Source organism: Ranitomeya imitator, chromosome 6, assembly GCF_032444005.1.
Source record: "Ranitomeya imitator isolate aRanImi1 chromosome 6, aRanImi1.pri, whole genome shotgun sequence".
NCBI lineage: Eukaryota > Metazoa > Chordata > Amphibia > Anura > Dendrobatidae > Ranitomeya > Ranitomeya imitator.
The window spans coordinates 399,950,191-399,977,673 of NC_091287.1; the positions used below are offsets into that span (position 1 = coordinate 399,950,191).

Consider the following 27,483-nt stretch of genomic DNA (forward strand, 5'->3'; position numbering starts at 1 on the left):
TTGATTATTACGGTTTTCAATAGATCAAAGGACCATGTCACAGAAAACTCACATCAGAAACAAGCACAGAGGGGAAAAATGACATCCTAAAGCAAAAACTACTCTTTCCACCTTTCTACTCATCCTACTCTGATCACCAAAACTATGTGCTCTTACTGCAAACAAAATTGGAAGAGAAAATTAAAAACTCTTCAAAATAGTTTTTTTTTTTTTTTTTTAAATTAAGCTGATAACCTGTTCATCACTGAACTTCTTTCTCTCGCAGGAATGATCAGGTGATCGCCCAATGCTCAGAGGAGACAAACTGTGGGATCTTAAAGGGGTATTCAGGACCATATTAGTCCTTAAAATCACAGTAAAAAATAGGGATTTTTGTGTACTCACCGTAAAATCCTTTTCTCCGAGCCAATCAATGAGGGACAAAGGACCATGGGTGTTACGCTGCTGCCACTAGGAGGACACCAAGTTATGTCCCCCAATGATTGGCTCGGAGAAAAGGATTTTACGGCGAGTACATAAAAATCCCTATTTCTCCTACGCCTCATTGGGCGACACAGGACCATGGGACGTCCTAAAGCAGTCCCTGGGTGGGAAACAATGCACTGCAATTGCTCCTCGTACCACGGCAATTGCTCCTTGTACCCACAAGTTACAGATGCGGTACTGCCGCCTGCAAAATTCTTCTGCCGACGGACGCATCTGCTGAGGCCGGAGAATGGACATGGTAATGTTTCGTAAACGTATGCAGGCTGGACCAGGTCGCAGCCCTGCAGACTTGTGCTGCCGATGCCTGGTGCCGGATGGCCCAAGACGCACCCACTGACCTAGTAGAATGAGCCTTAATCCCTGCTGGGATGGGGTGACCTAACTCGGTAGGACTCCTGGATAGCTGAACGAAACCACAGGGCATCTGACCTGCGGAAGGACGCCGTCCTCAAGATGGATCTCCTAAGAGCTCTCACCAAATCCAGTGTGTGGAGAGCCTGTGCGATGTACCGGCGCCGGGCAAAGTGAAGGAAAGACAATCTCTTCATTGAGGTGGAAAGATGAGACAACGTTCGGTAGAAAAGACGGGGGATGTTCTCAAAACCACCTTATCCCGATGAAAAATGAGGTAAGGAACTTGGCAAGACAAGGCCGCCAGCTCTGAAACTCGTCGGATGGACGTGACGGCAACCTTCCATGACAGAAAAGACAGGCAAACATCCTGCAGAGGATCAAAAGGAGCCTCCTGCAAGACTCAGAGGACCAAATTAAGGTCCCATGGTTCCAACAGCATCTTGTAGAGCGGCACCACATGGGAGACTCCCTGAATGAACGTCTTCACCTGTATTCTGTTGTCAATTTTACGTTGGAACAGGACTGACAAGGCTGAAATCCACCCTTTGAGAGAACTAAGGGTGAGACCCAAGTCCAAACCCAACTGAAGGAATTCGAGGATGGAAGAAACTGAAAATTCAAGAGGCGAGCGTCCTCGGTCCTGGCACCATGAGAAGAAGATCTTCCAAATGCGATGATATATACGCATGGACGTAGGCTTTCTAGCACTGATCATAGTAGAAATGACTTTGAGAAAAGCCTGCCTGTGTCAGGACCCAGGACTCAATGGCCATGCCGTCAAACACAGGGCCTCGGAGTTCTGGTGGTAAATGTGGCCCTGGGACAACAGGTCTGTGCGATTCGGTGATCGCCAGGGAACATCGGCGACTAGTTGAACTAGTTCGGTGTACCAGGCCCTGCGCGGCCAATCTGGCGCAATGAGGATTACTGGTATCCCCTCCGCTCTGCCCCCTCCGTGGCATTGGCAGACTGAATCCTGATGGGACGACCCGTCAGGAAAGGATGGAATTGAATAAGAGCCAACCCGATTGCCCGTATTTCCAGGATGTTGATGGGCAGGTGAGATTCCTTTAGAGACCAGCGGCCCTGAGCAGTGTGATGGTGGAACACTGCTCCCCAGCCCAGAAGACTGGCATCTGTTGTCACAACTAGCCAATGTACTGGGAGAAAGGACTTCCCTTGATTCAGGGAGGACTTCAACGTCCACCACCTGAGAGACAGTCTGACTCGCTGGGGAAGAAGGAAACGACGATCGAGAGATAACGGGTTCCTGTCCCACACAGCCAGGAGAGCATGTTGTAAGGAGCGGAGGTGTAGCTGAGCGAACGGGACCACCTCCATAGCGGCTACCATCCTGCCGAGGACTCTCATACTGAAACTTAGAGTGAGCATGAGGTTGGGAGAGCTTCTGAGCTTCCCGCTGTAAGACTGAGATTTTTTTCCCGGGGGAAGAAGTACCAACCCCTGGGACGAGTCCAGTATCATTCCTAGAAAGGAAATTTGCTGAGCCGGTAGTGGGGAAAATTTTTTTAAGTTTATCTTCCAACCCAGGCGAGAAAGAGCATCTATTGTCATGGTTACGGCCTCCTTGCAGGTGCGGAAAGAGGAGCCTTTGATGAGGATATCGTCGAGATATGGTAACACCACCACACCTCGGGTATGAAGGATGGCCACGGCGGCCGCCATGACCTTGGTGAATACCCTGGGAGCGGTGGCAAGGCCGAAGGGCAGAGCAGCAAACTGGACCCGGGCTTAGCCCTTTAGAGGTGCGGACCTTCCATACCCCAGGGACCAGGACCCCCCAGCGCCTTGGCCGCCGCAGTGTACTCACTGTAGATGCGGTGGGCCGGTGCTCAATCCACCGTCGCCATAGTCAGGGAGGGCGTGGAGAGCTTCTGCCGCCTTGCGTCATCCGCTATATCAGTGGTGATGCAGTGGGGGGCTGCACAGACGCCATACACGTTATGTCCGGCTATGCACCTGGCTCCAGGAGAGGTAGATGGAGGGCTACTCCATGTGGTCGTCTGCTATGGAGGGGGGAGATCAGAATGCGAAGGAACCGTCACCCGGAAAGTGAGCTCAGGGCTGGCATCCAATGTTGCAGGAAAGGATACGGGAAGAACGCTCCACGTAGTTGCCTGTTGATGATTCGAGGGAGATCGGAACCTAGAAAGGATCCGTCGCCCCCATTCGCTCCCTTAAGGGAAAAAAATAGAACAAAAAATAAAAAAATTAAAATAAAAACGGTGGGATCTGAAACAGACCCAAGTGCCTCCTACAGACACTAAGCAAGAACTGGTTCACTTAGAGCCAGCAGCAGGGTATATACTGCAGGGGAGTATTCTTTATGTGTTAACTTCATGTCCTCCTAGTGGCAGCAGCATAACACCCATGGTCCTGTGTCCCCCAAGGAGGCGTAGGAGAAATTAGCAGGCAGGCAGGTAGTTGCTAACCACCTTCATGCTCTGTGCAGCGCAGATCTAGAGGAATCACTTCTGCCATCAATTCTGTGGCTTCCACTGAAGTCACATCGACAGAGTAACGGCTTCTCTTCCGCCCTGCTCAGTTGACAAGGCATGACATCGACAGTGACACCACACTGACAGAGCAGCCCGAAAGAAAAAAAGCTGCTTTGTTGACGTGGAGCACTTGAATAGCAAGTAAAGAGTAGTTAGTGACCGCTCAGAGCCAACGCCGGATACAATAGGAAGGTAGGTTTTTCTAAGCCTCATAGGAAAATGTAAATAATAATAATTTTAGTCCAGGATAATGCCTGTAATAGACCCAAGTCAACTATGCAGTGCAGGCAAGAGGCTCAATTTGGGGCAAATATGCCAGTCCTGTTTATACGGGAAAATACATGATTAAAGAAAAAAAACAACAAGAACAGGAGTCTCACAAACACTTTACAGTTTTACCCATTTAATCATACAAGAACCTCTTTAAATCACTAATTTGCCGACATATGTAATAGTACCATATATTAGCAGATCTCTAATGGTCGCTACAGTTTTACTACCGATATATTTGTCTCTTGTGTGTTAAGTTTTCTCCTCTAGCTGAAAATAATAACCTTATTTATAACCTCATTCATCTAATTTTTCCAATTACAATAGTTTTTTTTTTTGTTTTGATTGAATGTTTGCAGTGACATTATAATATTGGTTAGTGGTGTGTAACAATACAGACTATAGAAGTAGATGAAGTTACCTGAAGCATTGCAGAACTTTTCAGTGTTGTTATACACTCTGCAACAAGTAGATTGAGGCTTCACCCAATCAAAGTAATCATCAAGCCAGGAAGAAGGGGCATAACCAATTTTCGTGCTAAAATGATATTGCAGATAGTGACAAAAAGTTTATTTTTTTTGTTGAAAAAAAATAAAAAACAGGAAAAAAGCAAGACTTTTTTTCTTTTTTTTACCAGTACAGAGGAGTTCTATAATATTGCATTATGAAGGAAATAATCAGCCCACAATTCCTTACTATTCATCCATTTGTGCTGCATAGTAAATCTGTTCTACTAGTGAATTGTTATTGCAGCCGGCTCCACCGCACACCATAGATTGGCCCTCCATTGATTTGTAATCGTGCCCCTCCTCCACCACAAAATACACTGGCGGACCGCTGTGCATGTATTTATTCAAGGAGTCAAAATAATTCAGCACATAGGAATCCTACAACAGGAAGAAAAAGAAAATTAAACATGCTGTAACAGTAAAATATATGGTCGAAAAGTAAATACTAAACTTACATCCGGCATAGATAAAGCTTGGTCCAAGCCAATGTCTACTTTATTAACCACTGCAATACTGCAGGAAAGCATTCCTACAAAGACAGCTACCTGCAAAACAAACAAGTCAGCAGATGTTACAAGCAATTGTTACTAAAACACATCTTTAAAGGCTCTACACAATTTTTTTCCATTTTTTTGCCTATATGCTTGCTAAACAAAATGAAAGGGGTTGTCCAAAACCCAATACTAAACCTTAATACTTACAGAGCAATTACCGTATATACAACTTAAAACCAAGCACTTTTTAAAGTTACATGAATTATAAATGTCCTAGCAACCCCTCTCTGTCTATGGTTTCCACCGTTCGGGTGAGGTTTGGTTTGAGTCTCCCAGCATGCATTGCTGAACGCTTAATAGATCATCATCAAGGGGCTGCAGCCGCTCACTGGATTATTATCCCACCCTGAAATTGGACGTCATCAGGGGGCTGGTGCTTCAGTCACTACTCACAGCTGCTTATTCCGCCCTGAAATGGGATGTCCTCAGTGATGGCTGTTATAAGGATGGTCTGGTCTTTATTGTACGGAGAATGCACAGGTTGTCAATTCTGACTGCACGGTTCCACATGCTCTCCCTGCTCGGCGCCCCTCTCCCTCGCTAGCTCATCACTTCTCTTTAGCGCCGGAGAGGGAAACAAACAAAATGCCATCAGAAGTATAAAAATAAGAAGTGAGGTGTAAAGAGAAAAATTCATGCAAATTACAAAAGTGCTTAGTTTGTAGAATTAGTTAGATATTGAGTTTTAGGTTGGCTATTAGGCTTCAGACAACCCTAAAGTACTCTTTAAAAAAAAATGTTCAACTAAGTTGCTGCAGAGTGCGAGTCCGTCACCCTGTGTGGGGATTTTTTTTTTAACCCTCCTAGGAAATTTCTTCTTATTTAATCCCTTATCCCCACCCCTGGACTGGGATTTATCAAATGTGTTAGGTCACAATTAGTGATGAGCGAATACACTCGTTACTCGAGATTTCCCGGGCACTCTCGGGGGTCCTCCGAGTATTTTTTAGTGCTCGGAGATTTAGTTTTCATCGACGCAGCTGAATGATTTACATCTGTTAGCCAGCATAAGTACATGTGGGGGTTGCCTGGTTGCTGGGGAATCCCCACATGTAATCAAGCTGCCTAACAGATGTAAGTCATTCAGCTGAGTTGAGGAAAACCAAATCCCCGAGCACTAAAAAATACTCGGAGGACCCTGAGCGTGCTCGGGAAATCTCGAGTAAAGAGTATATTCGCTCATCACTATTCACAATATATTGGTGTATAAATAAATATAGACAGTAATGGGAAAAATAGAATAGCATTAAAGAACACGAGCAGTACAGTACTGATCTGTCCTGTGAGGGACTCTTGTCTCATTATTTGGGCCTAGACTGTTCTGCTCATTGTGGCACATTGTCTGTATATGTTGTCTTCTTTATTTGGAATTACTTTATGCAAATACTACATTTTGGAATGTGCCCCTGTTCAAGCATAATTTCTTTTTCGCATTATTGCCAGTATTATACATTTGTTAATTTACCTGGTATATAAAACATTTTTTTTTTTTTAAATAATTTTATGCACATATACATACCACTATTGGTCTTATCCAGTCTGCCAAAATTAAGGGGGCGTAAATCTTTTTGAAGAAAAGGAAAAGCCAGCTCTTTGATTTTCCAGAACCCCGACTACGCTCACATCCTGGGACACAGCAGAGGATGTCTAATCTATTTTTCTATGGAGAAAGTAACAGATGGGTTAGTCAGAAAAGCATTTTTTTGTTTAAAAAAAAAAAACATGTAAGCAACTGAACCACTAACATGATATGGTATATTAATAATACAAAAGAGAAAAAAAAAAAAAAATCTGCCTCTGTATCCATCTCCACCATATACAGGAAGATCTTTGTGAGCAGCCCGTGGATGGTCTGTCATCTATAGGACTAGGCTTCTTGAGCACTGAATATATCTACTACCGACCACACAGGTCCGTAACCTTTGAAAATAGATTAACTCTTTCAAAACAATAGATTATCCACAGTAGCAGAATGTGAAGAAATGTAAAACCAGAAAATGCTGATTAGCTGTTGATGAATACACAGCATCCATGTGGTCTGCTGGTCAAGAACTAATAACTAAATGCTGAGGAGAGAGGAAGTTACTATAGAAAGTTGTGAAATAACAAAACTAAAGAACTCCGGTCACCAAAGAACAACAATGATCAGCAGTAATAAGCACAGTAAGACCACAGACATGCATGTTTACCAGAATATGTGGACAACATCCCATATCCTAAAAGAATCTCATGTATGCATGATCTATGTCCTGAAGAAGACCTCAAACCAACTTGGAATAATGTTTTGCTAACCATCCCTTTATGATCAATGGGGGGGGGGGGGTCTGATCTCTGGGACCCACACCGATCCTTGGACTGAAGGACTACTGAAATGATGTTGGACTATGTCCCCTTTTAAGAGCAGCGTTGTGCTCCTCGCCACCTGTACCAGTAGTTGCAGCATTGTATAGTGGGCCACTGGGAATGCCAAGCAACCTCTTCATTATCCGAATAGGCAATGGTTAAAGTCTGACTTCCACCCTCCAAGTGATGGCGTATTAACACGATAGGTCATCATAATTTCCATCTTGTTTAGGCCCAAGCACAGCCTCCTTCAAACTTAGGCCCAAGCACAGCCTCCTTCAAACTTAGGCCCAAGCACAGCCTCCTTCAAACTTAGGCCCAAGCACAGCCTCCTTCAAACTTAGGCCCAAGCACAGCCTCCTTCAAACTTAGGCCCAAGCACAGCCTCCTTCAAACTTAGGCCCAAGCACAGCCTCCTTCAAACTTAGGCCCAAGCACAGCCTCCTTCAAACACTAATATTTTGTCTAAATCGGTATGACCCAATACTGCTGATGTTAAATATACCTCCTGTCCTTAATGGGAAGCTGCAGCTAGGCAGAATGGGATTTAAATGTTTGCACTGTGTACATGGAAATAAGGTTTGAAGAGAACCGGTCAGCATGAAAAAAAGAGTCTAGTCTACAGGAACCATGCTATAGACCCGTATAACCCGTTTTTTAATATTTAATCCTTTGCTCTTTGTAGGATTTATGGTCCAGTGGGCCTGTCCAGTGACTGACAGCTATATCTGTATGCAGACTTACACAAAAGAAGGCTGTCAGTCACTGATGGTCTAGTGGGCAGTCCTAAAAGTCCCAGAAGCAGCAGAGGAATGAATGATTAAAACATAGGTTATACTGAATCTTTTCTAACAAAGCTATACATCAATCTGCTGAGCTACTATTGTTATGTATCATAATGCCTGTAGATTGGACTGCATTTACATGGTGGCCAGTTCCCCCTTAACCGCTAAACAGATATTAAGAAATTAATATCACAAAGAAATCTGGACCCTCCTACATATTCACCTCTTGTCTCTTGGTATCCAAGCCAAGTAAGCTCACGAAAAAAGTGATTTGGAGCAGAAAGTCAAAAAAGACTGCCATCCCAGCAAAGAGCGAAAAGGTTCTGACAGCTGGCATGGATGAGAGCGCGCCTAGGGAAACACAATCATATTAAAAATATAAAAATGAAACAAGTATAATTTTTTTATTTTTTAAGAAATTCAAGATTTATGAGTTACACAAGCTATGGAATGACAAATTACCTAAGAAAAAGGCCACAGTCTCAGAAAAGGCAGAAAGGAATATGCTGGGGGCCACATCACCCAGAACTCGGCCAATCTGCTGATCAAGTTTTTCCCCTTGAAGTCGTTCATCTCTCTATAAAACAACGTACATAATTATACCATCGCACTAATGTCACCGAGCAAAAAAAAAACAGGTCTGACATATATCGGCTGTGAACTAGACCTGAAATTCTATAACTAAAAGATTTGGTCAGGTGTTTGGGGGTTTTGTGTAAAAGGCAAGAATAATGCTGTAGTCTATGCTATTCCTGCTATCATAATGAAAAAAAAAACCCCAAAACCTGATGCATCCAGACAGGCCACAAATCACCCAAATAATGAAAGAGTCAAGCGCTCTTTTGTTCTGCACAATAAACAAAATAAATAGATTGTGCAACTGAAAATAAATATTATAGAACCAGAAACACATGGGCTACTTGCACATTGAACAAGTCTGTAGGAACCTGTTCACACACCACCAAAAAACTTGAAGACACAAAAAAGCACAGTGAGGTCAAAAATACTCTGTTGTATTAAAAAAAAAAAAAAAAAAAAAAATATCACAGTAATAAGCAAATGCTAGTCAAAAGATGGAAAAACAGGGTATTTAGTTGATACGTTTTTTTGCAAAAAAAATAAATATTAGTTTTTTTCACAGCATACAAGTAGAAGAAAATATGTTATACTTCCCCAGGAAATCCGCTGCCACGCAATAAGTCTTCTCCAGACTGCAAGGTATGACATCATAACTATCGGCACCTGATCACTGCAGCCTCGGTTGGTTGCACGGTCAGGACGGTTGTGACGTCATGCCGGTGTGGTGGAGACAGTGTGCGGAGAGAGGAGACCGGATTCCTGAGGAGAGTATAGCTTCCCCATGTACATTGGACATAAATAAAGACATAAAACCTGTAACTAGTGTGAACCCATGATTATTCATTGACTCCTGGCTGGAGAATCTGTTCTCCCCGGATCACAAGAAGTTTTTGTTTTTTCTTGTGGTTTTCTCCAAGTTTGCTGAATCGGACGATGTAAGTGAGAAAAATCTATGCGACATTTTAAGCTATAGAAATTATCGGATTCAAATAAAGAATTACACTCCGGGTTTTAGGACCTCACTACCTGGTGGGGAGAACCATATACTGCAGGTGTGTTAGCAAAATTTTTCTCGTACGACTGAATATTCGATGGATAATCAAACAAAGTACTGCACCTGTAAAGTCTGCACAATGATGTATATGTTATCCACGCCAACGGCAAGAACCAAAAATGGGATGACTTCTATAACTATAAGGGTAAGTGGGATACCAACATAACTGAAGATCCCCAGAGAACAAGCCACAGAACTCAGAACAATCAGGATACCGGATACACCCAGCGAGATTTTAGAGTCCACCTGTAATATAGAGAAAAGAAAAAATTTAGGATCAGTTATTACATATCCGCAGTCTTCATTGAGATACAGATCAGCAGTGTGAAAACCTCCACTGTGTAGATCATAACATTTTGCAATAATTTATAAATAAAAAAAAAAAAAAAAGTTCAAGGGTTGACAAACCCTTTCAAGCTGCAGGTAGGTTTTAGAGCAAGGGGTTAAGTTGGTAGCAATACATTTTCTGTTCAGAAACCATTTTTATCAGGGGACTGCTGTCAAGTTGTGAAATTGGATGTAGCCGATTTAAAAGCATTAGTGGGAACAGGGCCTAGAAGACAAGTAAGCGAGTGTGCAGCACCAGAGGCTCCAAGTCATCATCTAGGGATAGGACACGACAAAATCATTTCATATTTTACATCTACTGGATTAATATAACAAATATTGCAATGTGTAGAAAGAACAGTAAATTTAACATGCTGCTATTTTTATAAGATATCAAGTCATAAAAATTCCATTCCTTAAGGTATGTAAACAAGCCAACGTTGGCCGAATTCACCGATAACTACAAATTTGTCAGACAGCCACATGTGTATGGGAGGCCCCCTGACAGGATTACAGGGGTAGATAATTATCTGGCATGTCTGATTTCTGACTGTCGACCCTTTTGTTCTCTAGAAATAAGTAGCAGCCATGAGTCTGGCAACGGCTCACTCATCTAGAACATAGGTGGGAATGTAGAGATAGCGGACGGCCATCTGGAGCTTATTGGGGGGCTCTGGACTTCGTACTAAATCTAAACACATGTACAGGATACACACCAAGATGCTGCTGCAGTTGTTAACGCTGCCCAGTGCCAGGGAGATGTAGACAAACATCAGGGCGTAGCTGATGAGAACTGTGGTTATGTCACTTGTGCTTTCACGGTTTATTTCATCCTCAATGCTCCTCTCAGTAGAAAATGCAATTGATAAATTTGAATTATTGTAATTTTCTACAAAGTTGATAAATCTATGGGGAAAAAAATACAGAAATGTAAAATACAAATAATTTGTTGGCAAAAACCCTACAGCTATTCTGTGTTTTTCAAGTTGAAAAGAATTGTTAAAAAAGGGAAGCTCCACGTGGTTCCTTGTCAGATTCAGGAAGTGGGGCTATCTGGAGGCGAGGTTACTGATGGTCAGTGACATGGCGGAAGAGGCTATACGTACGCTTTCTCCCAGGCTTTTGCTTTATTTATTTTCTCGGTGTCATTGTGGAAGTTGTTCACAGGGAATGTAATCACAAGGGCTGTTGCATTGTTGTAATTCTCTCCTGCAAGAAAATGTAATTAGAGGTCTGAATTATAAAACAAATGAAAAAAACCTTACTGAAACTAGACGTGTAAACTAATGGTAGATTTCTTGATGGAGGTTGTAGACACACATTTACAAGGTAAAAAGTGGTTCAATCTGCAGAAAGTAAAAACATTCATATGGTTTGGCCGCACAGAACACTTAGTACAGGTGAATAGCATTCTCATTGTATGTTCATCCACCCAGCTCTCCTGCTGTCCATGAAGTGCACATAGTACATCACCCAGCTTTGCACAAACTTCCCTCTGCTCCTAGCTTCCACATGGTATGCCTTTCAGCTAAACCCAGCTCTACCCTAGTGTTATTTATGACCTTGTTTGCTCAATGCTTGATTGTACAGGTCCTTCTCAAAAAATTAGCATATAGTGTTAAATTTCATTATTTACCATAATGTAATGATTACAATTAAACTTTCATATATTATAGATTCATTATCCACCAACTGAAATTTGTCAGGTCTTTTATTGTTTTAATACTGATGATTTTGGCATACAACTCCTGATAACCCAAAAAACCTGTCTCAATAAATTAGCATATTTCACCCATCCAATCAAATAAAAGTGTTTTTTAATAACAAACAAAAAAAAACAACAAATAATAATGTTCAGTTATGCACTCAATACTTGGTCGGGAATCCTTTGGCAGAAATGACTGCTTCAATGCGGCGTGGCATGGAGGCAATCAGCCTGTGACACTGCTGAGATGTTATGGAGGCCCAGGATGCTTCAATAGCGGCCTTAAGCTCATCCAGAGTGTTGGGTCTTGCGTCTCTCAACTTTCTCTTCACAATATCCCACAGATTCTCTATGGGGTTCAGGTCAGGAGAGTTGGCAGGCCAATTGAGCACAGTAATACCATGGTCAGTAAACCATTTACCAGTGGTTTTGGCACTGTGAGCAGGTGCCAGGTCGTGCTGAAAAATGAAATCTTCATCTCCATAAAGCATTTCAGCCGATGGAAGCATGAAGTGCTCCAAAATCTCCTGATAGCTAGCTGCATTGACCCTGCCCTTGATGAAACACAGTGGACCAACACCAGCAGCTGACATGGCACCCCACACCATCACTGACTGTGGGTACTTGACACTGGACTTCAGGCATTTTGGCATTTCCTTCTCCCCAGTCTTCCTCCAGACTCTGGCACCTTGATTTCCGAATGACATGCAAAATTTGCTTTCATCAGAAAAAAGTACTTGGGACCACTTAGCAACAGTCCAGTGCTGGTTCAAAAGTGGCTTTACCTGGGGAATGCGGCACCTGTAGCCCATTTCCTGCACACGCCTGTGCACGGTGGCTCTGGATGTTTCCACACCAGACTCAGTCCACTGCTTCCTCAGGTTCCCTAAGGTCTGGAATCGGTCCTTCTCCACAATCTTCCTCAGGGTCCGGTCTCCTCTTCTCGTTGTACAGCGTTTTCTGCCACATTGTTTCCTTCCAACAGACTTACCATTGAGGTGCCTTGATACAGCACTCTGGGAACAGCCTATTTGTTGAGAAATTTCTTTCTGGGTCTTACCCTCTTGCTTGAGGGTGTCAATGATGGCCTTCTTGACATCTGTCAGGTCGCTAGTCTTACCCATGATGGGGGTTTTGAGTAATGAACCAGGCAGGGAGTTTATAAAAGCCTCAGGTATCTTTTGCATGTGTTTAGAGTTAATTAGTTGATTCAGAAGATTAGGGTAATAGGTCGTTTAGAGAACCTTTTCTTGATATGCTAATTTATTGAGACAGGTTTTTTGGGTTATCAGGAGTTGTATGCCAAAATCATCAGTATTAAAACAATAAAAGACCTGACAAATTTCAGTTGGTGGATAATGAATCTATAATATATGAAAGTTTAATTGTAATCATTACATTATGGTAAATAATGAAATTTAACACTATATGCTAATTTTTTGAGAAGGACCTGTATGCATCTAGTCCACCCTTAATTCTCTGACCAAGATGAACAGAGACCACTCCTCTCTGCTTCACACCTGAATGCACTTAGTTGTACATATATTGCATAGCTCAAGTCTGCAATGACTTTAGTCTGCTGTGTGATTCCTCTAAGTGTGTCCTAGAAGTGTGAAGATTAATTTTAGAATTAAAACCAGAAGGGAGCTGAAGGTAACTGGCCAGTCACTGTAAACAATGTTTCTATTTGTTTTCACTTTCACACCTATAATCCTTCACTTTCTGCTAACTCCCCTGATCCCTACACCAAGTAAGGAACTGTTCATCTCCTCTTCAATCCTCCCCATCCACCTCACCTCCTCCTCAAAACTGTTCCTTAACATACAATCCTCTGTCTCCAAACACAGACAGCACCCTCATGCCCTCTCCTGCTCCCACCTGCTAACACTTTCTCTGCTCCTTCTAACTGCTGGTGATCTCTCTCCAAATCCTGGTCCTCCTCACCACATTCCCACAGTCATTTCTACCTCCCACCCACGCTCTACCACAACCTTCCGTAACCTCTCTAACCTTATACCCATTCACCCAGCCCCCGCTTCCCCAGTCCCACTAACAGGAGCTCTGTGGAACGCTCGCTCTGTCTGCAACAAGCTTTCCTACATCCATGATCTTTTTGTTACTACCAAACTTTCCTTCCTCACCATCACCGAAACCTGGCTCACCCCTTCTGACACAGCCTCTCCTGCTGCACTTTCATATGGTGGCTTCCACCTTTCTCAATCCCCCCCCACCCCCCACCCCAGCAGCAAACATGGCGGAGGAGTTGGTTTTCTCCTGTCAGATACCTGCTCCTTCACCCCAATCCCACTGCCACCCTCTGTTACCCTCCCTTCCTTTGAGGTGCACTCTGTGCGCATCTACTCCCCCTCCAACCGGCTGTCATCTATCGCCCCCCCAGGGCCAACCACCACCTTCTTTGACCACTTCACCACCTGGCTACGTCATTTCCTTTCCACGGACATCCCTACTATCATCATGGGCGACATCAACATCCCCATTGACACTTCCCTCTCAGCTGCCACTAAACTTCTATCTCTCACTTCCTCCTTCGGCCTCACTCAATGGTCTTCTACAGCCACCCACAAAGATGGCCACACACTGGACCTCATCTTCACCCGCCTCTGCTCTCTATCTAACCTCTCTAACTCACCTCTTCGTCTCTCTGACCACAACCTTCTCACATTCTCTTCCCTCTCCACTCCATGTCTACAATCCCCACCCCACAAACTTTCACACCCTCGCAGAAATCTTAAACACATTGACCTACACTCATTCTCTGAATTCCTCCTCCCTCTCCCAGATATAAGTTCCTTACACAATGCGGCTGACGCTGCCGCTCTATATAACACCACAATAGCTGTAGCTTTGGAATCTGCTGTCCCACTTACACATACCAAAGCTTGCAAAATCAACAGACAGCCCTGGCACACCAACCTGACCAAAGAACTGAGGCGAACTTCCAGGGCTGCTGAGTGCACATGGAAAAGATCCCACTCCAACAAGCACTTCATCGCATTCAAACAGTCCCTTACTACTTTCAAGACCAAACTCGCCACAGCTAAACAAACCTACTTCTCATCTCTCATATCCTCCCTCTCTCACAACCCTGAACAGTTATTCAACACCTTCAATTCTCTCCGCCATCCCCAAGTACCTCCTCCCTCCCCACTCATCTCAGCTGAAGACTTTTCCTCATTTTTCAAGCAGAAGATTGAGAACATCAGAGACAGTTTTGGTCAACAACCCCCAGATCCCTTCCTCCCGACTTCCCAGCCCTCCACCTCCAAAACCAACTTCTCCGCCATTACAGAAGATCGACTCTCCACTCTACTCTCAAGATCACATCTCACCACCTGTGCACTCGACCCGATCCCATCCCACTTCATCCCAAACCTCACCACAGTCTTCATCCCAACCCTAACCCATCTCTTCAACCTATCACTAACAACTGGTGTTTTCCCCTCAAGCTTTAAACATGCCTCCATCACACCTATCCTCAAAAAGCCCTCTCTTGACCCATCCTCTGTATCTAGCTATCGCCCTATATCACTTCTCCCCTATGCCTCCAAGCTACTGGAACAACACGTCTACCTTGAACTGTCCTCCCATCTCTCTTCTTGCTCCCTCTTTGACCGCTTACAATCTGGCTTCCGGTCACACCACTCCACTGAAACTGCCCTAACTAAGGTCACCGATGACCTCAACCGCAAAGAGCAAGCGACACTACTCTGTCCTCCTCCTCCTGGACCTGTCGGCTGCCTTTGACACAGTGGACAATTCCCTATTATTACAGACCCTCTCATCCCTTGGCATCACAGACTTAGCCCTATCCTGGATCTCATCATACCTAACAGACTGGACATTCAGCGTCTCCCACTCACACACCACCTCCTCACCTCGCCCCCTATCTGTCGGAGTCCCACAAGGTTCAGTCCTAGGGCCACTGCTCTCCTCCATTTACACCTTTGGCCTGGGACAGCTCATAGAATCTCATGGCTTTCAGTATCATCTCTATGCTGATGACACACAGATCTACATCTCTGGACCAGATATCACCTCCCTTCTAACCAGAATCCCTCAATGTCTGTCCACTATTTCATCCTTCTCCGCTAGATTTCTGAAACTTAACATGGACAAAACAGAATTCATCATCTTTCCCTCATCTCACGTGACCCTCCCCTCCCCCCCCCCCCTCTTTACGCTCAGGTGATGCTTGTAGTACGAGCGAGTGGTATGTATTCACAGGACTAGTCTGATGTATCCTAATCATTGCCCGCTTGCCTCTAAGAAGTATCAAGAAGTGATGGGCCTGCTAAGAAACTACATGCTGCTAGTATAAAAACACCGGGGGAGGCCGACTAACCTTGTCCAATATATTGCCAGTGCAAACAGTCAGTAGTGTGCAAAAAGTATCATATTGGCTCAGGCTAGATGACAAATCTGGAGTATCTTTAAAGAAAGTCAGTAAAGTTTCTAAGACAAAAACAAAGACACGGCACAGGCGATTTGGCTTCTTTCCGTTCCTATTTAAAACCCGGAGCAGGCACCAGGACTAAATGCTTTTTTCCCCACTGTATGTAATTGGAGCATGTGTGCTGTCTGCGGAGGGGTCGGCCCCCTGGAAAGGGATTGCTTCTGCCGTGAAGTCTCCACTCAGCGCTCTGCTGTTGGGCACACTGTGTCCTACGCCGTAGATCAGGAAAGATAATGACAGGAAGCACCATCCCATCTGCATCAATAACATAAGCTATTTTTTTTCATATACCTCCATTTCAGTGGCAAGTGAGTGCAGGCACATACTTATGAGCAAAACAAAATTTGCACTCAAGCTGCAGACATATAAAACATTGTATAATACATTTATCATACCATCGTAGCCTCCAAGCACAAGCCAAGGAAAGATTGGCCCACCAAATGTTCCCATGCACGGATCATGAAGGGCAGAAGTATCATTTAGCGATGTCGGAGATCTGTGGGGTGCAGTGGTTACAATAAGTCATACACATCTTTAAAAAAAAACTAAGAAATTTGAGCAGAATTGAAAGGGTGAGGTGGTGTTATTTCCCCCTTTATTAAGCAGTGTCAGTGTTGTCAATGGACTGGGTCTGCTACTGTAGCACTTCGAGCTCTTCCATTAAATGGGGAGGAGCTGCTATATCAGAAACAGCCCATGGACAAAAATGGCACCATGTGAAGGAGGCAGACTTATTCAAGGGCCCTTTAAACCAGGGGTGGGGAATCTTTTCTGCCAAGGGCCATTTGGATATTTATACCATTTTTCGGGGGCCATACAAACTCTGCCCATAAAGTACATCCTCACTCTGGCACTTGTGTCAGGACGTAATCTTTCATTGCATGCCCTTTAGTGTTCAGTAGTGAACACTACGTGTGTGTGCCAACAGAGCAAGAAGAAATTAATGAGCTGGTTGTAATCAAAATACAGCTCCCTGCCCAAGAATGTGGTTCCTGAAAATCCGCTCAGGTGCCTGATAAAAAGTCATCGAGGGCCGGAAATGGCCCTGACCGGAGGTTCCCCACCCCTGCTTTAAACCTTTCCATTTGCTGGTTTAGATTTTAACCTTCCTCACCCACCTTGTGCATAACTGTGTCATATTAAAGAGAACAAACAAGGTAAGATAGTACAATAAGGACATAGATAAAAGGTCTTCATAAAATTATAGTCATTGTAATTCCAGATAACGTAGGATACTTGCCAGCTCACCTACAATAATGTGCAGACCCGTGCTGGTACAGTCGTTTGCAATCCAAGTAGAGAAAACAAATATACACTGCTCAGCAAAATAAAGGGAACACTCAAATAACACATCCTAGATCTGAATGAATGAAATATTCTCACTGAATACATTGTTCTGTACTACAAATTTGAATGTGCTGACAACAAAATCACACAAAAATCATCAACGGAAATCAAATTTATTAACCAATGGAGGCCTGGATTTGGAGTCACACACAAAATTTAAGTGGAATGTAATCTATATACATCATTGTCTAAGGGGTACTTCCGTCTGTCTGTCTGTCCTTCTGTCACGGATATTCATTGGTACGGGCCTCTGTCTATCATGGAAATCCAAGTCGCTGATTGGTCGCCGCAAAACAGCCACGACCAATCAGCGACGGGCACAGTCCGGAAGAAAATGGCCGCTCCATACTCCCCGCAGTCAGTGGCTGGCGCCCGCTCCCCGCACTCACTGTCCCCGGCGCTCCGCTCCCCGTAGTCTGTGTCCCCGGCGCTCCACTCCCCGCACTGTCCCCGGCGCTCCGCTCCCCGCAGTCACTGTCCCCGGCGCTCCGCTCCCCGCACGCTCCATACTCTCCTCCGGTCACCACTAACAAAGGGTTAATACCGGCGGTAACGCATTCCGTTACCGCCGCTATTAACCCTGTGTCCCCCACCTTTTACTATTGATGCTGCCTATGCGGCATCAATAGTAAAAATATGTCATGTTAAAAATAATTTTAAAAAAACCAAAACCTGCTATACTCACCCTCCGCCGCCTTTCTCGCTCCTCTCCACGCTCCCGGGACCGCTCCATTGCAAGCGGCAGGTTCCGCTCCCGTCCCAGGGCTGGTGTGGGACAAGGACCTGCCGTGACATCACGGTCGGTCATGTGACCGCGACGTCATCATAGGTCCTGCTCACACCAGCCCTGGGACGGGACCGCAAGCTGCCGCTTACAATGGAGCGATCCCAGGACCGTGGAGAGGAGCGAGAAAGGCGGTGGATGGTAAGTATAGCAGGACTACAACGGGCTATAGGGGAGTATATGTTTTTTTTTGTTGTTTTTTTTTAAAGTCTCTATACTACGTAACTCTGTGCTGGGCAATATACTACGTGGCTCTGCTATATACTATGGCAATACGTGGCTGGGCAATATACTACGTGGCTGGGCAATATACTACGTGGCTGGGCAATATACTACGTGGCTGGGCAATATACTACGTGGCTGGGCAATATACTACGTGGCTGGGCAATATACTACGTGGACATGCATATTCTAGAATACCCGATGCGTTAGAATCGGGCCACCATCTAGTGTCCTTATAACAAGTCAAAATGATCCTCAGTATGGTGTGTGGCCTCCACACACCTGCATGACCTCCCTACTGTACAACGCCAGGGCATGCTCCTGATGAGGTGGCGGATGGTCTCTTGAGGGATCTCCTCCCAGACCTGGACTAAAGCATTCATCAACTCCTGGACAGTCAGTGGTGCAATGTGACGTTGGTGGATGGTGCGAGACATTATCTCCTAGATGTGTTCAATCGGATTCAGGTCTGGGGAACGGGTGGGCCAGTCCATAGCTTCAATGCCTTCATCTTGCAGCAACTGCTGACACACTCAATCCACACTCAATACCTGGAGCAGCCAGTGCCAGGCAGCAGCTGCCAAGGCAAACAGGATCATGGGGTGCATTAAAAGAGGTCTGGATACACATGATGAGAGCATTATACTGCCTCTGTACAAATCCCTAGTTAGACCGCACATGGAGTACTGTGTCCAGTTTTGGGCACCGGTGCTCAGGAAGGATATAATGGAACTAGAGAGAGTACAAAGGAGGGCAACAAAATTAATAAAGGGGATGGGAGAACTACAATACCCAGATAGATTAGCGAAATTAGGATTATTTAGTCTAGAAAAAAGACGACTGAGGGGCGATCTAATAACCATGTATAAGTATATAAGGGGACAATACAAATATCTCGCTGAGGATCTGTTTATACCAAGGAAGGTGACGGGCACAAGGGGGCATTCTTTGCGTCTGGAGGAGAGAAGGTTTTTCCACCAACATAGAAGAGGATTCTTTACTGTTAGGGCAGTGAGAATCTGGAATTGCTTGCCCGAGGAGGTGGTGATGGCGAACTCAGTCGAGGGGTTCAAGAGAGGCCTGGATGTCTTCCTGGAGCAGAACAATATTGTATCATACAATTATTAGGTTCTGTAGAAGGACGTAGATCTGGGTATTTATTATGATGGAATATAGGCTGAACTGGATGGACAAATGTCTTTTTTCGGCCTTACTAACTATGTTACTATGTTACATGAGGTCTGGCATTGTCCTGCATTAGGAGGAACCCAGGACCAACCGCACCAGCATATGGTCTCACAAGGGGACTGAGGATTTCATCTTGGTACCTAATGGCAGTCAGGCTACCTCTTTCGAGCACATGGAGGGCTGTGCGGCCCTCCAAAGAAATGCCACCCCACACCATTACTGACCCACTACCAAACCGGTCATGCTGAAGGATGTTGCAGGCAGATCGCTCTCCACGGCGTCTCCAGACTCTGTCACTTCTGTCACATGCACTCAGTGTGAGCCTGCTTTCATCTGTGAAGAGCACAGGGTGCCAGTGGCAAATGCCAATCGTCCTGCACGGTGTTGGGCTGTGACCACAACCCCCATCTGTGGAGGTCGTGCACTCAGACCATCCTCATGGAGTCTGTTTCTAACCGTTTGTGTAGGCACATTTGTGGCCTGCTGGAGGTCATTTTGCAGGGCTCTGGCAGTGCTCCTCCTGTTCCTCCTTTGCACAAAGGCTGAGGTAGCGGTCCTGTTGCTGGGTTGTTGCTCTCCTACAGCCCCCCTCCACATCTCCTGGTGTACTGGCCTGTCTCCTGGTAGAGTCTCCAGCCTCTGGACACTACGCTAACAGACGCAGCAAACCTTCTTGCCACAGCTCGCATTGATGTGCCATCCTGGATGAGCTGCACTACCTGAGCCACTTGTGTGGGTTGTAGAGTCCGTCTCATGCTATCACGAGTGTGAAAGCACAACCAACAATCAAAAGTGACCAAAACATCAGCCAGAAAGCATAGGTACTGAGATGTGGTCTGTGGCCCCCACCTGCAGAACCACTCCTTTATTGAGTGTGTCTTGATAATTGCCAATAATTTCCAACTGTTGTCTATTCTATTTGCACAACAGCATGTGAAATTGATTGTCAATCAGTGTTGCTTCCTAAGTGGACAGATTGATTTCACAGTAGTTTGATTTATTTGGAGTTATATTCTCTTTAAGTGTTCCCTTTACTTTTTGAGCAGTGTATATTGGTCCAGCACCAAAATAGGTAATGAGGGAAATCTTCACCCTTTATTTTGGGCACATTAAAAATGAACATAAATAGCACAATAGCCTAGATGTTTCCAACATCACATTTATATTCTTCGTCGTAGTGAATAGAAATTCAGACATAAAGGCAATATATGGTGCTCTAAATCTTTGTGTTATAGATTTTTAACCGGTGTCCGAAATAGAGGCTTAAGATTTCCCTTTTAAAAAATTGTGGAGCCGAATAGTGCCAGTCATTGTAATTACGCCGGCTATATTTCCTGCCACAGAAAAGTATGGTAGAGAACCACTGCAGAGATCCTATCATACAATGTTAAATGATATGGAGACCTCTTGTTTGCAACATGGCATCATTGAAATTATTGGACTGTTTGGGAACCTATCAGATAAAAAAAAAAAAACACCATTAAAAGGGGTTGCCCGGTCCAAATCGATAAGTCTGAAGACACTGTGTGACTTCAGACTTACGAGTCCCCCCAGGACACGCACTGTGTGCTGTTGGGATTTGCCGGTTTCTGAGTCTGGACCAGAGAGTATGTATGAGTTATACATAGTCCAAGCCAGAGCAGGTCTCATGGGCATGGCCTCACTCCATACACTTGCAATGGAGTGAGGCCACGCATGTATTAACTCAGACCCTGTGGTCCTGGCTCAGAAACTGGCAAAACCTCGCAGCGAACATTGCGCGTGCTGGTGGGGGGGGGGGGGGGCTCACTTATTGATTTGAACCTGACAACCCCTTTAACCTGCAGGTTGTTAACTTTCTGAACCTGCCCAGCTCCCACACTTAGAGCTCCGCTGCTAGTTGGAAATGAACTTTATTCCTTTAGGGTTTCAGTCAAGAGTGTGTGTTCAGTTGCCACTCTGTGTATCGAGAACGGTGGCTGTTACCGCGTTCTGACACTGACTTGCCAGCCAGTCATAATGCTGAGCCAGCGGTCAAGTCAGTGCCGGGGGCATAACTACATTTGCCGCTCTCTATACACAGAGCAGCGACTACACACGCGAGCCTCATAACTGAAAACCGAAAGCTTCAGGGAGGAATAAAGTTAGGTGCCAGTAAGAAATTAAGTGCAGGCACCGGACCGGTTCAAAATGCTATTAACCTGCAGGTGAACCCCATATCCGAAAGTTAATAGCGTTTGAAGACATGACAGGTTTCCTTTAAAACCTGAAATGCTGGTGAATTTTGTGGATATTCACTGCGACAGATGCATACAATGTGCTGTTACTGTAAAACTCAGCAGATTTAGATCCCCGGTGTTCGTGGCCTGTGGAAAACTAGTCTTAAGCCATGTTCACACATTCAGTATTTGGTGACTATTTGTGAGCAAAAACCCGGACTGGGTAAAAAAGTGGTGACATATTTCTATTATACTTTTCCTCTGATTGCTCCACTCCTGGTTTTGGCTTATTAATACGGAGGTAAAAAAAAAACCCTCAAATACTCAGCACGTGGCCTTAGAGTGAAGAAAAACATTACCCAAGGCTGTGACATAATGTCTCTGAAAGATTAACTGTGCAGGACCTGTCTCCAGGAGTGAGTCTTCCTCATATTATACTGAAACAATAAATTAATAGTAAAAGAAACGTGTGATTTGTACTAGAGTTTAGATAAAAACGGAATGTTAACTTACTGCACACAGTACAAGAAGTGAGTGTGGTAGTCCGCCACAACGTAAAAATCAAATTGATCCTTTACGGTATGATTCAGTACGGAATAGCTGTTCTGGAAGTAGTTTAGGACACTGAGGATTGTGCAGTTGGTGTTATACGGAGCGAGAGGAGACAAGCAGATGTCTTTCAGCATCACAGTCTCATTTTGGTATTCAGCAGTTAAGTTTTCAATAGCATTTTGTAGCTCCAAAACCTGGAGAAGGAAAGTAGAAAAATTCTGTAACATTGCAGATAGTAAAAAGAAATAAAACAATTCAAGTACATAGCATTTTATGAGGATAACACAGAATAAGAAACAGGAAAGGCCTGGGCTACTGGAGTGGGAAGAGAAGAAAAGGCTCCACTTCATCTATTAGGACAGTCCAGGGTTTGTAACGAGACTTGGCGGGTCCTGGCAGAGAAGGCTCCTTAACAAATATGTGGTATAAAGGCCTCCCAGGTATGAAGAACTAACACTGGTAACAAACAGGGTTTTATAAGTGAATCTATCAGAAAGATGTTCTCCCCCCACCATTTATATATGAATGTACCTCTTTCAATCGGTTACTGAGAAATCAGCATGTGAATAGACATGCAAGAAGCTATGGTAGATCTGAAGCCTGTGTCACTCCAGCTCCATTCCCCGCCACTTCCTGCTTGACTGACTGCTCCTTTGCTTGAAGTCACCGAAGCTGTCAGGCAGGAGTCAGTAGAGCAGATCTGCACGTATTGATGTGAAGCACTTGCATGCATGAGACGCCCAATAATGTGCGATGGGCCCCGATCTAACAGATAATCCTGAGCACTGACGTGAAGTTATTGATGAGCCTTTGTCTGCCTAAACCTAGAGATGGTAATACAGTGAGCAGATTCTCCCCTGAAAATGTTCTGCTACACGAATCACTCAATTAAGAGCTATAACGTTAACAGCACGAGCCGCACATGTGTGTTGCCCATTTGTCATGTAATAATGAAAAATGGTAACGCCATACTATGCTGTCCTGTTAATTATCAGTTGTTTAAGAAGGTGGACAAAATACAATGTAAAAGGTAAAAAGCCACATATTATAAAACTGCTCAGATGTGACCATTTAATTGTAAAACAAGTAGAAAAAGTCTTATTTCTGGAAAGCAACTAGACTACAAATGGATGTCAGCCACTTGTTACTAAAGATTTTTTATACAAGTTTTCACAACGAATTGGCTGTTACCTCGGCCAGAATGTCAAATGTTAAAGGTGGGCCAAATGGCACAGGAGATCCTGATGGATATGGGGAATATGTTTCTCCCTTAGTGTAGGGAGCAGTGATGATCAGCTGCTCTGTGCGGAAGAAAGGTCCAAAGTGTGTGTCAAAGTAATCCTTCTCTCTCCGAGCTTGGCTGTCCGGATCCGACCACAGCTCCACTGGGTCCGTAGTAATACGCATAAACTTTAGCCCCGAGCAGCACGCAGCAATAACAGCAAGGGAGAAAAAGATGACAGTCCAGGGATTCCGGACACAAAATGATCCCCATTTTGTAAAAGCCACTCGGAGACAGTTCTCAAGCCACTCTCCAAGTCGATCACAGCACGAAGGCTCACCTGCATCAATACAAAAGGTTTATGGCAAGACTTCCAATGCATTTTGCACAAGTGATATTGAGGCTGTCTGGTGAAAACAAGTTATTGCCTATCCAAAGACTAGGTCATAACTTAGGGATCGGTGGGGGTCTGAGCACATGGAAACACACAGATCGGCAAAGGGGGAATTTACATCCACAGAACGGAGTGGCAGTGCCATGCTTGACCTGCGCTCCCTTTCATTCCCAAGGCACTGCTGAGTACTGTGCTGGTCTTTTTCCAGCAGCACCATATAGAATCAATGGAGCAAAGGTCAGGCATCCAATCTATTTATGCATTTTGTAACTGGTATAAGAGTTCAGCAGATTGAGACGTCTGTCGGATGAAGCATCTAATGTGGGGCCTTAAGAGAAATTTTGCAGTTTAGGTTAGTAGACAACTCCCTGTTTAGAGCCCCATTGATGAAGAGTATTTGGTACTTCCAACTGATAGAAAGTTAATTAAAGGGTTAGTCTGTTAATAAATATATAAGATAGTGAACAGTAATTATATCCCAAAGGAATGTGCATTACTGTAATAATCTCATGACTTGTGCTGCAGCATATGTGCATTAACATTTCTAGGTTGCTGAGTACACTAAACAATTACTCCCGTATTCTAGCCGAACATTTTAGTCATACCTGAAATAGGTGCGTAGTTGACTGAATAGGCCAATGTGGTGTCGATTGGGGCGTATTCTGAAACTATCTTCTTTCTCCTGAAAGAAAAAGGGCATGTGAAAATCTGTCAATCAAGCTGCTGTTAATACTGGCTGCTGTACAACTAAATGATACTCCAGGTAAAAGCTGGAAGTAAGCTATTTCCTGGAGTGGAGATACCCAACGTCTTACTTATACAGTCCCTACCAGGAGTGTAAGAACGGCTAGCAACAGACGGAGAAAGGAGCCACCTACAAGAATGCGTCACTCATCCCAAGGACAATGGAGACCATGTAATGTAAAATTTTGATTCACAGATGCCAGTTTGTCAAAAAAATAATTTTCTTGTAATACTAGTGAGCTACTTTGTAATAGAAATTTCACTTTATTTTCTAGAATACCATAATGGTGTTATAAATACACAAGACACCACATATAACCCCAAACAGGGGTCTTCTAGACGTTCATGAGAAAGACCCCTATTTGGCTCAATACATGGTGTCTAATGTACTAACAGTTGTCGAAGGATTGTGAATTTTTCTTTTTGTTGTAGAATACTTGTGATCCGGACATTAAACTTTTCAATCAATCAATGCATCCAGCTGTCATTACTGAAGCCAGTGCGGTCCAGGTCTTCAGACAGTAGACTACCATCTACAAGAAACACAAACCATTCTTTGGACTTACATATTTAACTTAAAGATTACAATCAATGCTATTTCCTGTTTATAAGCAACATATGGTGGCAAAAAAACAGAGTCTAAACAACATCAGCTAGGTGACCCATGTCTAGCATTCCTGGTGGTGGCAGAATGTAAAGAAAGGATGGGATTTACACAGAATTCATCATGTAATTTTAATGGGAAACAAAACGATTAATTTTCATAGAGGTTCGTCACTATAAAGCTGTTATAGAGAGTTCATCATTTAGAAACTGATAAGGGAAACAGAATAAAGAAGATGAGGGCGAGAGATTTCCTTCCCTCCGCTAACAGTGTAGTCAAGGCTCATAGCCTCAAGCAGACCAAAAGTGTCATCACTACAGGATCACAGAGGTTATAATTCTGATTTGGCATCAAAAATATCCAGACGGCATTTCATCTCGCTAAACTGGGATCAACATGGCCTTACCATGGAAGCCAAACTGAAAAGGGAGTACTCATACCTGTAGCACCAAGCTCCAGTGATTACTGTGCAGAAAAGAAGTAAAAAGACAGCATAGGCCAGCCACATGATAACAACCATGGCATCGAAACCCCAAATCAGCCAAGGCATTGGCGGTGGTGGAGGCTGAGGTCTTTCCCCACAAACCGGAGTGCAGTCTTGGCAGCTGCAAGGGGCACCATCTTCATCCACTGACTCATTGCATCCTTTGGTTCCATTATTCATGGGAATCATTTGAAGGAAGGGCTCATCTGTAATTACAAGCAAGTAAAGTCAGAATTTCGATATGCTGCTAAAAACCGGCTGTAGGGCATCATATCGAGCATGCCCCGCCATCCTCCCCCTCCCCCATAGTTAGGAATAATGGGTCATATTAATCTCTCAAAGCCTTGCATCTATTATCACAGTTGTTCCTGGCAATAAGGAGAATCATTAGCCCCTTTACGGGGTTCCCAATGAATGTCTATGGGAATAAATTGTATTAAGTTTTGAAGTTTTTTGTTGGATAGGGGAGAACTTCCTGATAGCAGGGGTCCAACTGCTGAAGCACCCACAGATCCCAAAGTCAGAATGGAGCTCCAGCGTGGGCACCCCTGCTCCATTCATTCTTTTTGGGAGTGTCAAAGACGAGTCGAGCACACTGTTGAGGCTTCTTCCACAGTCCCATTGAGAATGAAAGAAGCAGAGGTGCGCATGCTCCAACTCTGCTGCATTCAGATGGTAGGAACGGTGGGTGGCCCATTGGTCAGAAAGTTATCCCCTATCAAATGGACGGCTCCCAAACTGGATACAACCCCTTTTAAAAAGGCAAATTTGGTGTGTTTTTTTTGTACACTTGCTTGTTCACCTTCTTTCAGTAGTCATAACTATTTTTTTTGCAGGACAAGATGTAGTTTAATTATACAGTTTATTTGACCATATTGCCATGATTGGGGGGGGGGTTTAACCCCTAACTGCCATTGGACAGAATAGTACATCCGATGGCAGTACCTCAGCTTTGATGTGGGCTCCTGTGGTGAGCCCGCATTAAAGTCGGGATATGTCCGCTGTTTTGAACAGCTCACATGTGCCCGCAATAGGCGCGGGTGGAATCGTGATCCACCCGCACCTATTAACTAGTTAAATGCCGCTTCCGACCATCGGGCCGGAAATACGCGTATCGCTGACCCCCGTTACATGATCGGGGATCATCGGTTCATCAGTGTAACAACCAGAGGTCTCCTTGAGCAGTAATTCTGCTACACAGACGCGATCTGATCTTCGCCTCTATATAGCAGAGCCGATCAAGTTGTGGCAGCTTCTAGCCTCCCATGGAGACTATTGAAGCATGTCATGGTCCGGGCAGCGTAAAGTACTGCAGTGCGCAGACGCTGGGCTTCTCAGACTGCGCACTGCAGTACTTTGCTCTGCCCTCAACAGGGCAGATAAAGTACGCCTGCGCTGAAGCTGCGACAGAAGCAAGGAACAGGACGTCATTGCATGAAGATGGGAGGCGCCGGACCCAGACCGCGACGCCCATCGGACCGGACACTCCCCAGGTCAGTATAATATAACTTGTTTTTCTTATCTTTAAGGTTACATCGGGGGCTTATGAAGCTAGGAGGCGGAGTGCACGATCAGAAGGCTAAAGAATACATTTCAAAAAACCTGACCGGCACATCCAAACATAGACTCAGTGTGAACAGGTGCTGAACCTAGCCTCCTAGCTTCAGGTGTTTTAATTACAGCAGGTCCAATACCCCTCCACAGAGAGAGAGAATTTTAGTCTAGGAAGAGGTTTTGACATGTACCCATTCAGATGGAGACGTTTATTCTCAGCGAGGTAAGGCA

General features: G+C 44.5%; 1 protein-coding gene across 1 annotated transcript in view; it reads right to left on the reverse strand.

Annotated features, from left to right (window-relative positions):
• NPC1 (NPC intracellular cholesterol transporter 1) overlaps window positions 1–27,483 on the reverse strand; it is a 110,256-nt gene that overhangs the window by 18,812 nt on the left and 63,961 nt on the right. Inside the window, exons 6-19 of the mRNA XM_069731203.1 lie at window positions 25,655–25,904; window positions 24,472–24,548; window positions 23,442–23,812; window positions 22,212–22,444; window positions 16,355–16,455; window positions 10,887–10,989; window positions 10,497–10,686; window positions 9,517–9,699; window positions 8,283–8,397; window positions 8,044–8,171; window positions 6,212–6,352; window positions 4,594–4,683; window positions 4,326–4,516; window positions 4,051–4,166 (exon numbers count right to left, since the gene is read on the reverse strand). Of these exons, the coding sequence (XP_069587304.1) occupies window positions 4,051–4,166; window positions 4,326–4,516; window positions 4,594–4,683; window positions 6,212–6,352; window positions 8,044–8,171; window positions 8,283–8,397; window positions 9,517–9,699; window positions 10,497–10,686; window positions 10,887–10,989; window positions 16,355–16,455; window positions 22,212–22,444; window positions 23,442–23,812; window positions 24,472–24,548; window positions 25,655–25,904 (2,289 nt within the window). The remainder of the gene's footprint in view (window positions 1–4,050; window positions 4,167–4,325; window positions 4,517–4,593; window positions 4,684–6,211; window positions 6,353–8,043; window positions 8,172–8,282; window positions 8,398–9,516; window positions 9,700–10,496; window positions 10,687–10,886; window positions 10,990–16,354; window positions 16,456–22,211; window positions 22,445–23,441; window positions 23,813–24,471; window positions 24,549–25,654; window positions 25,905–27,483) is intronic.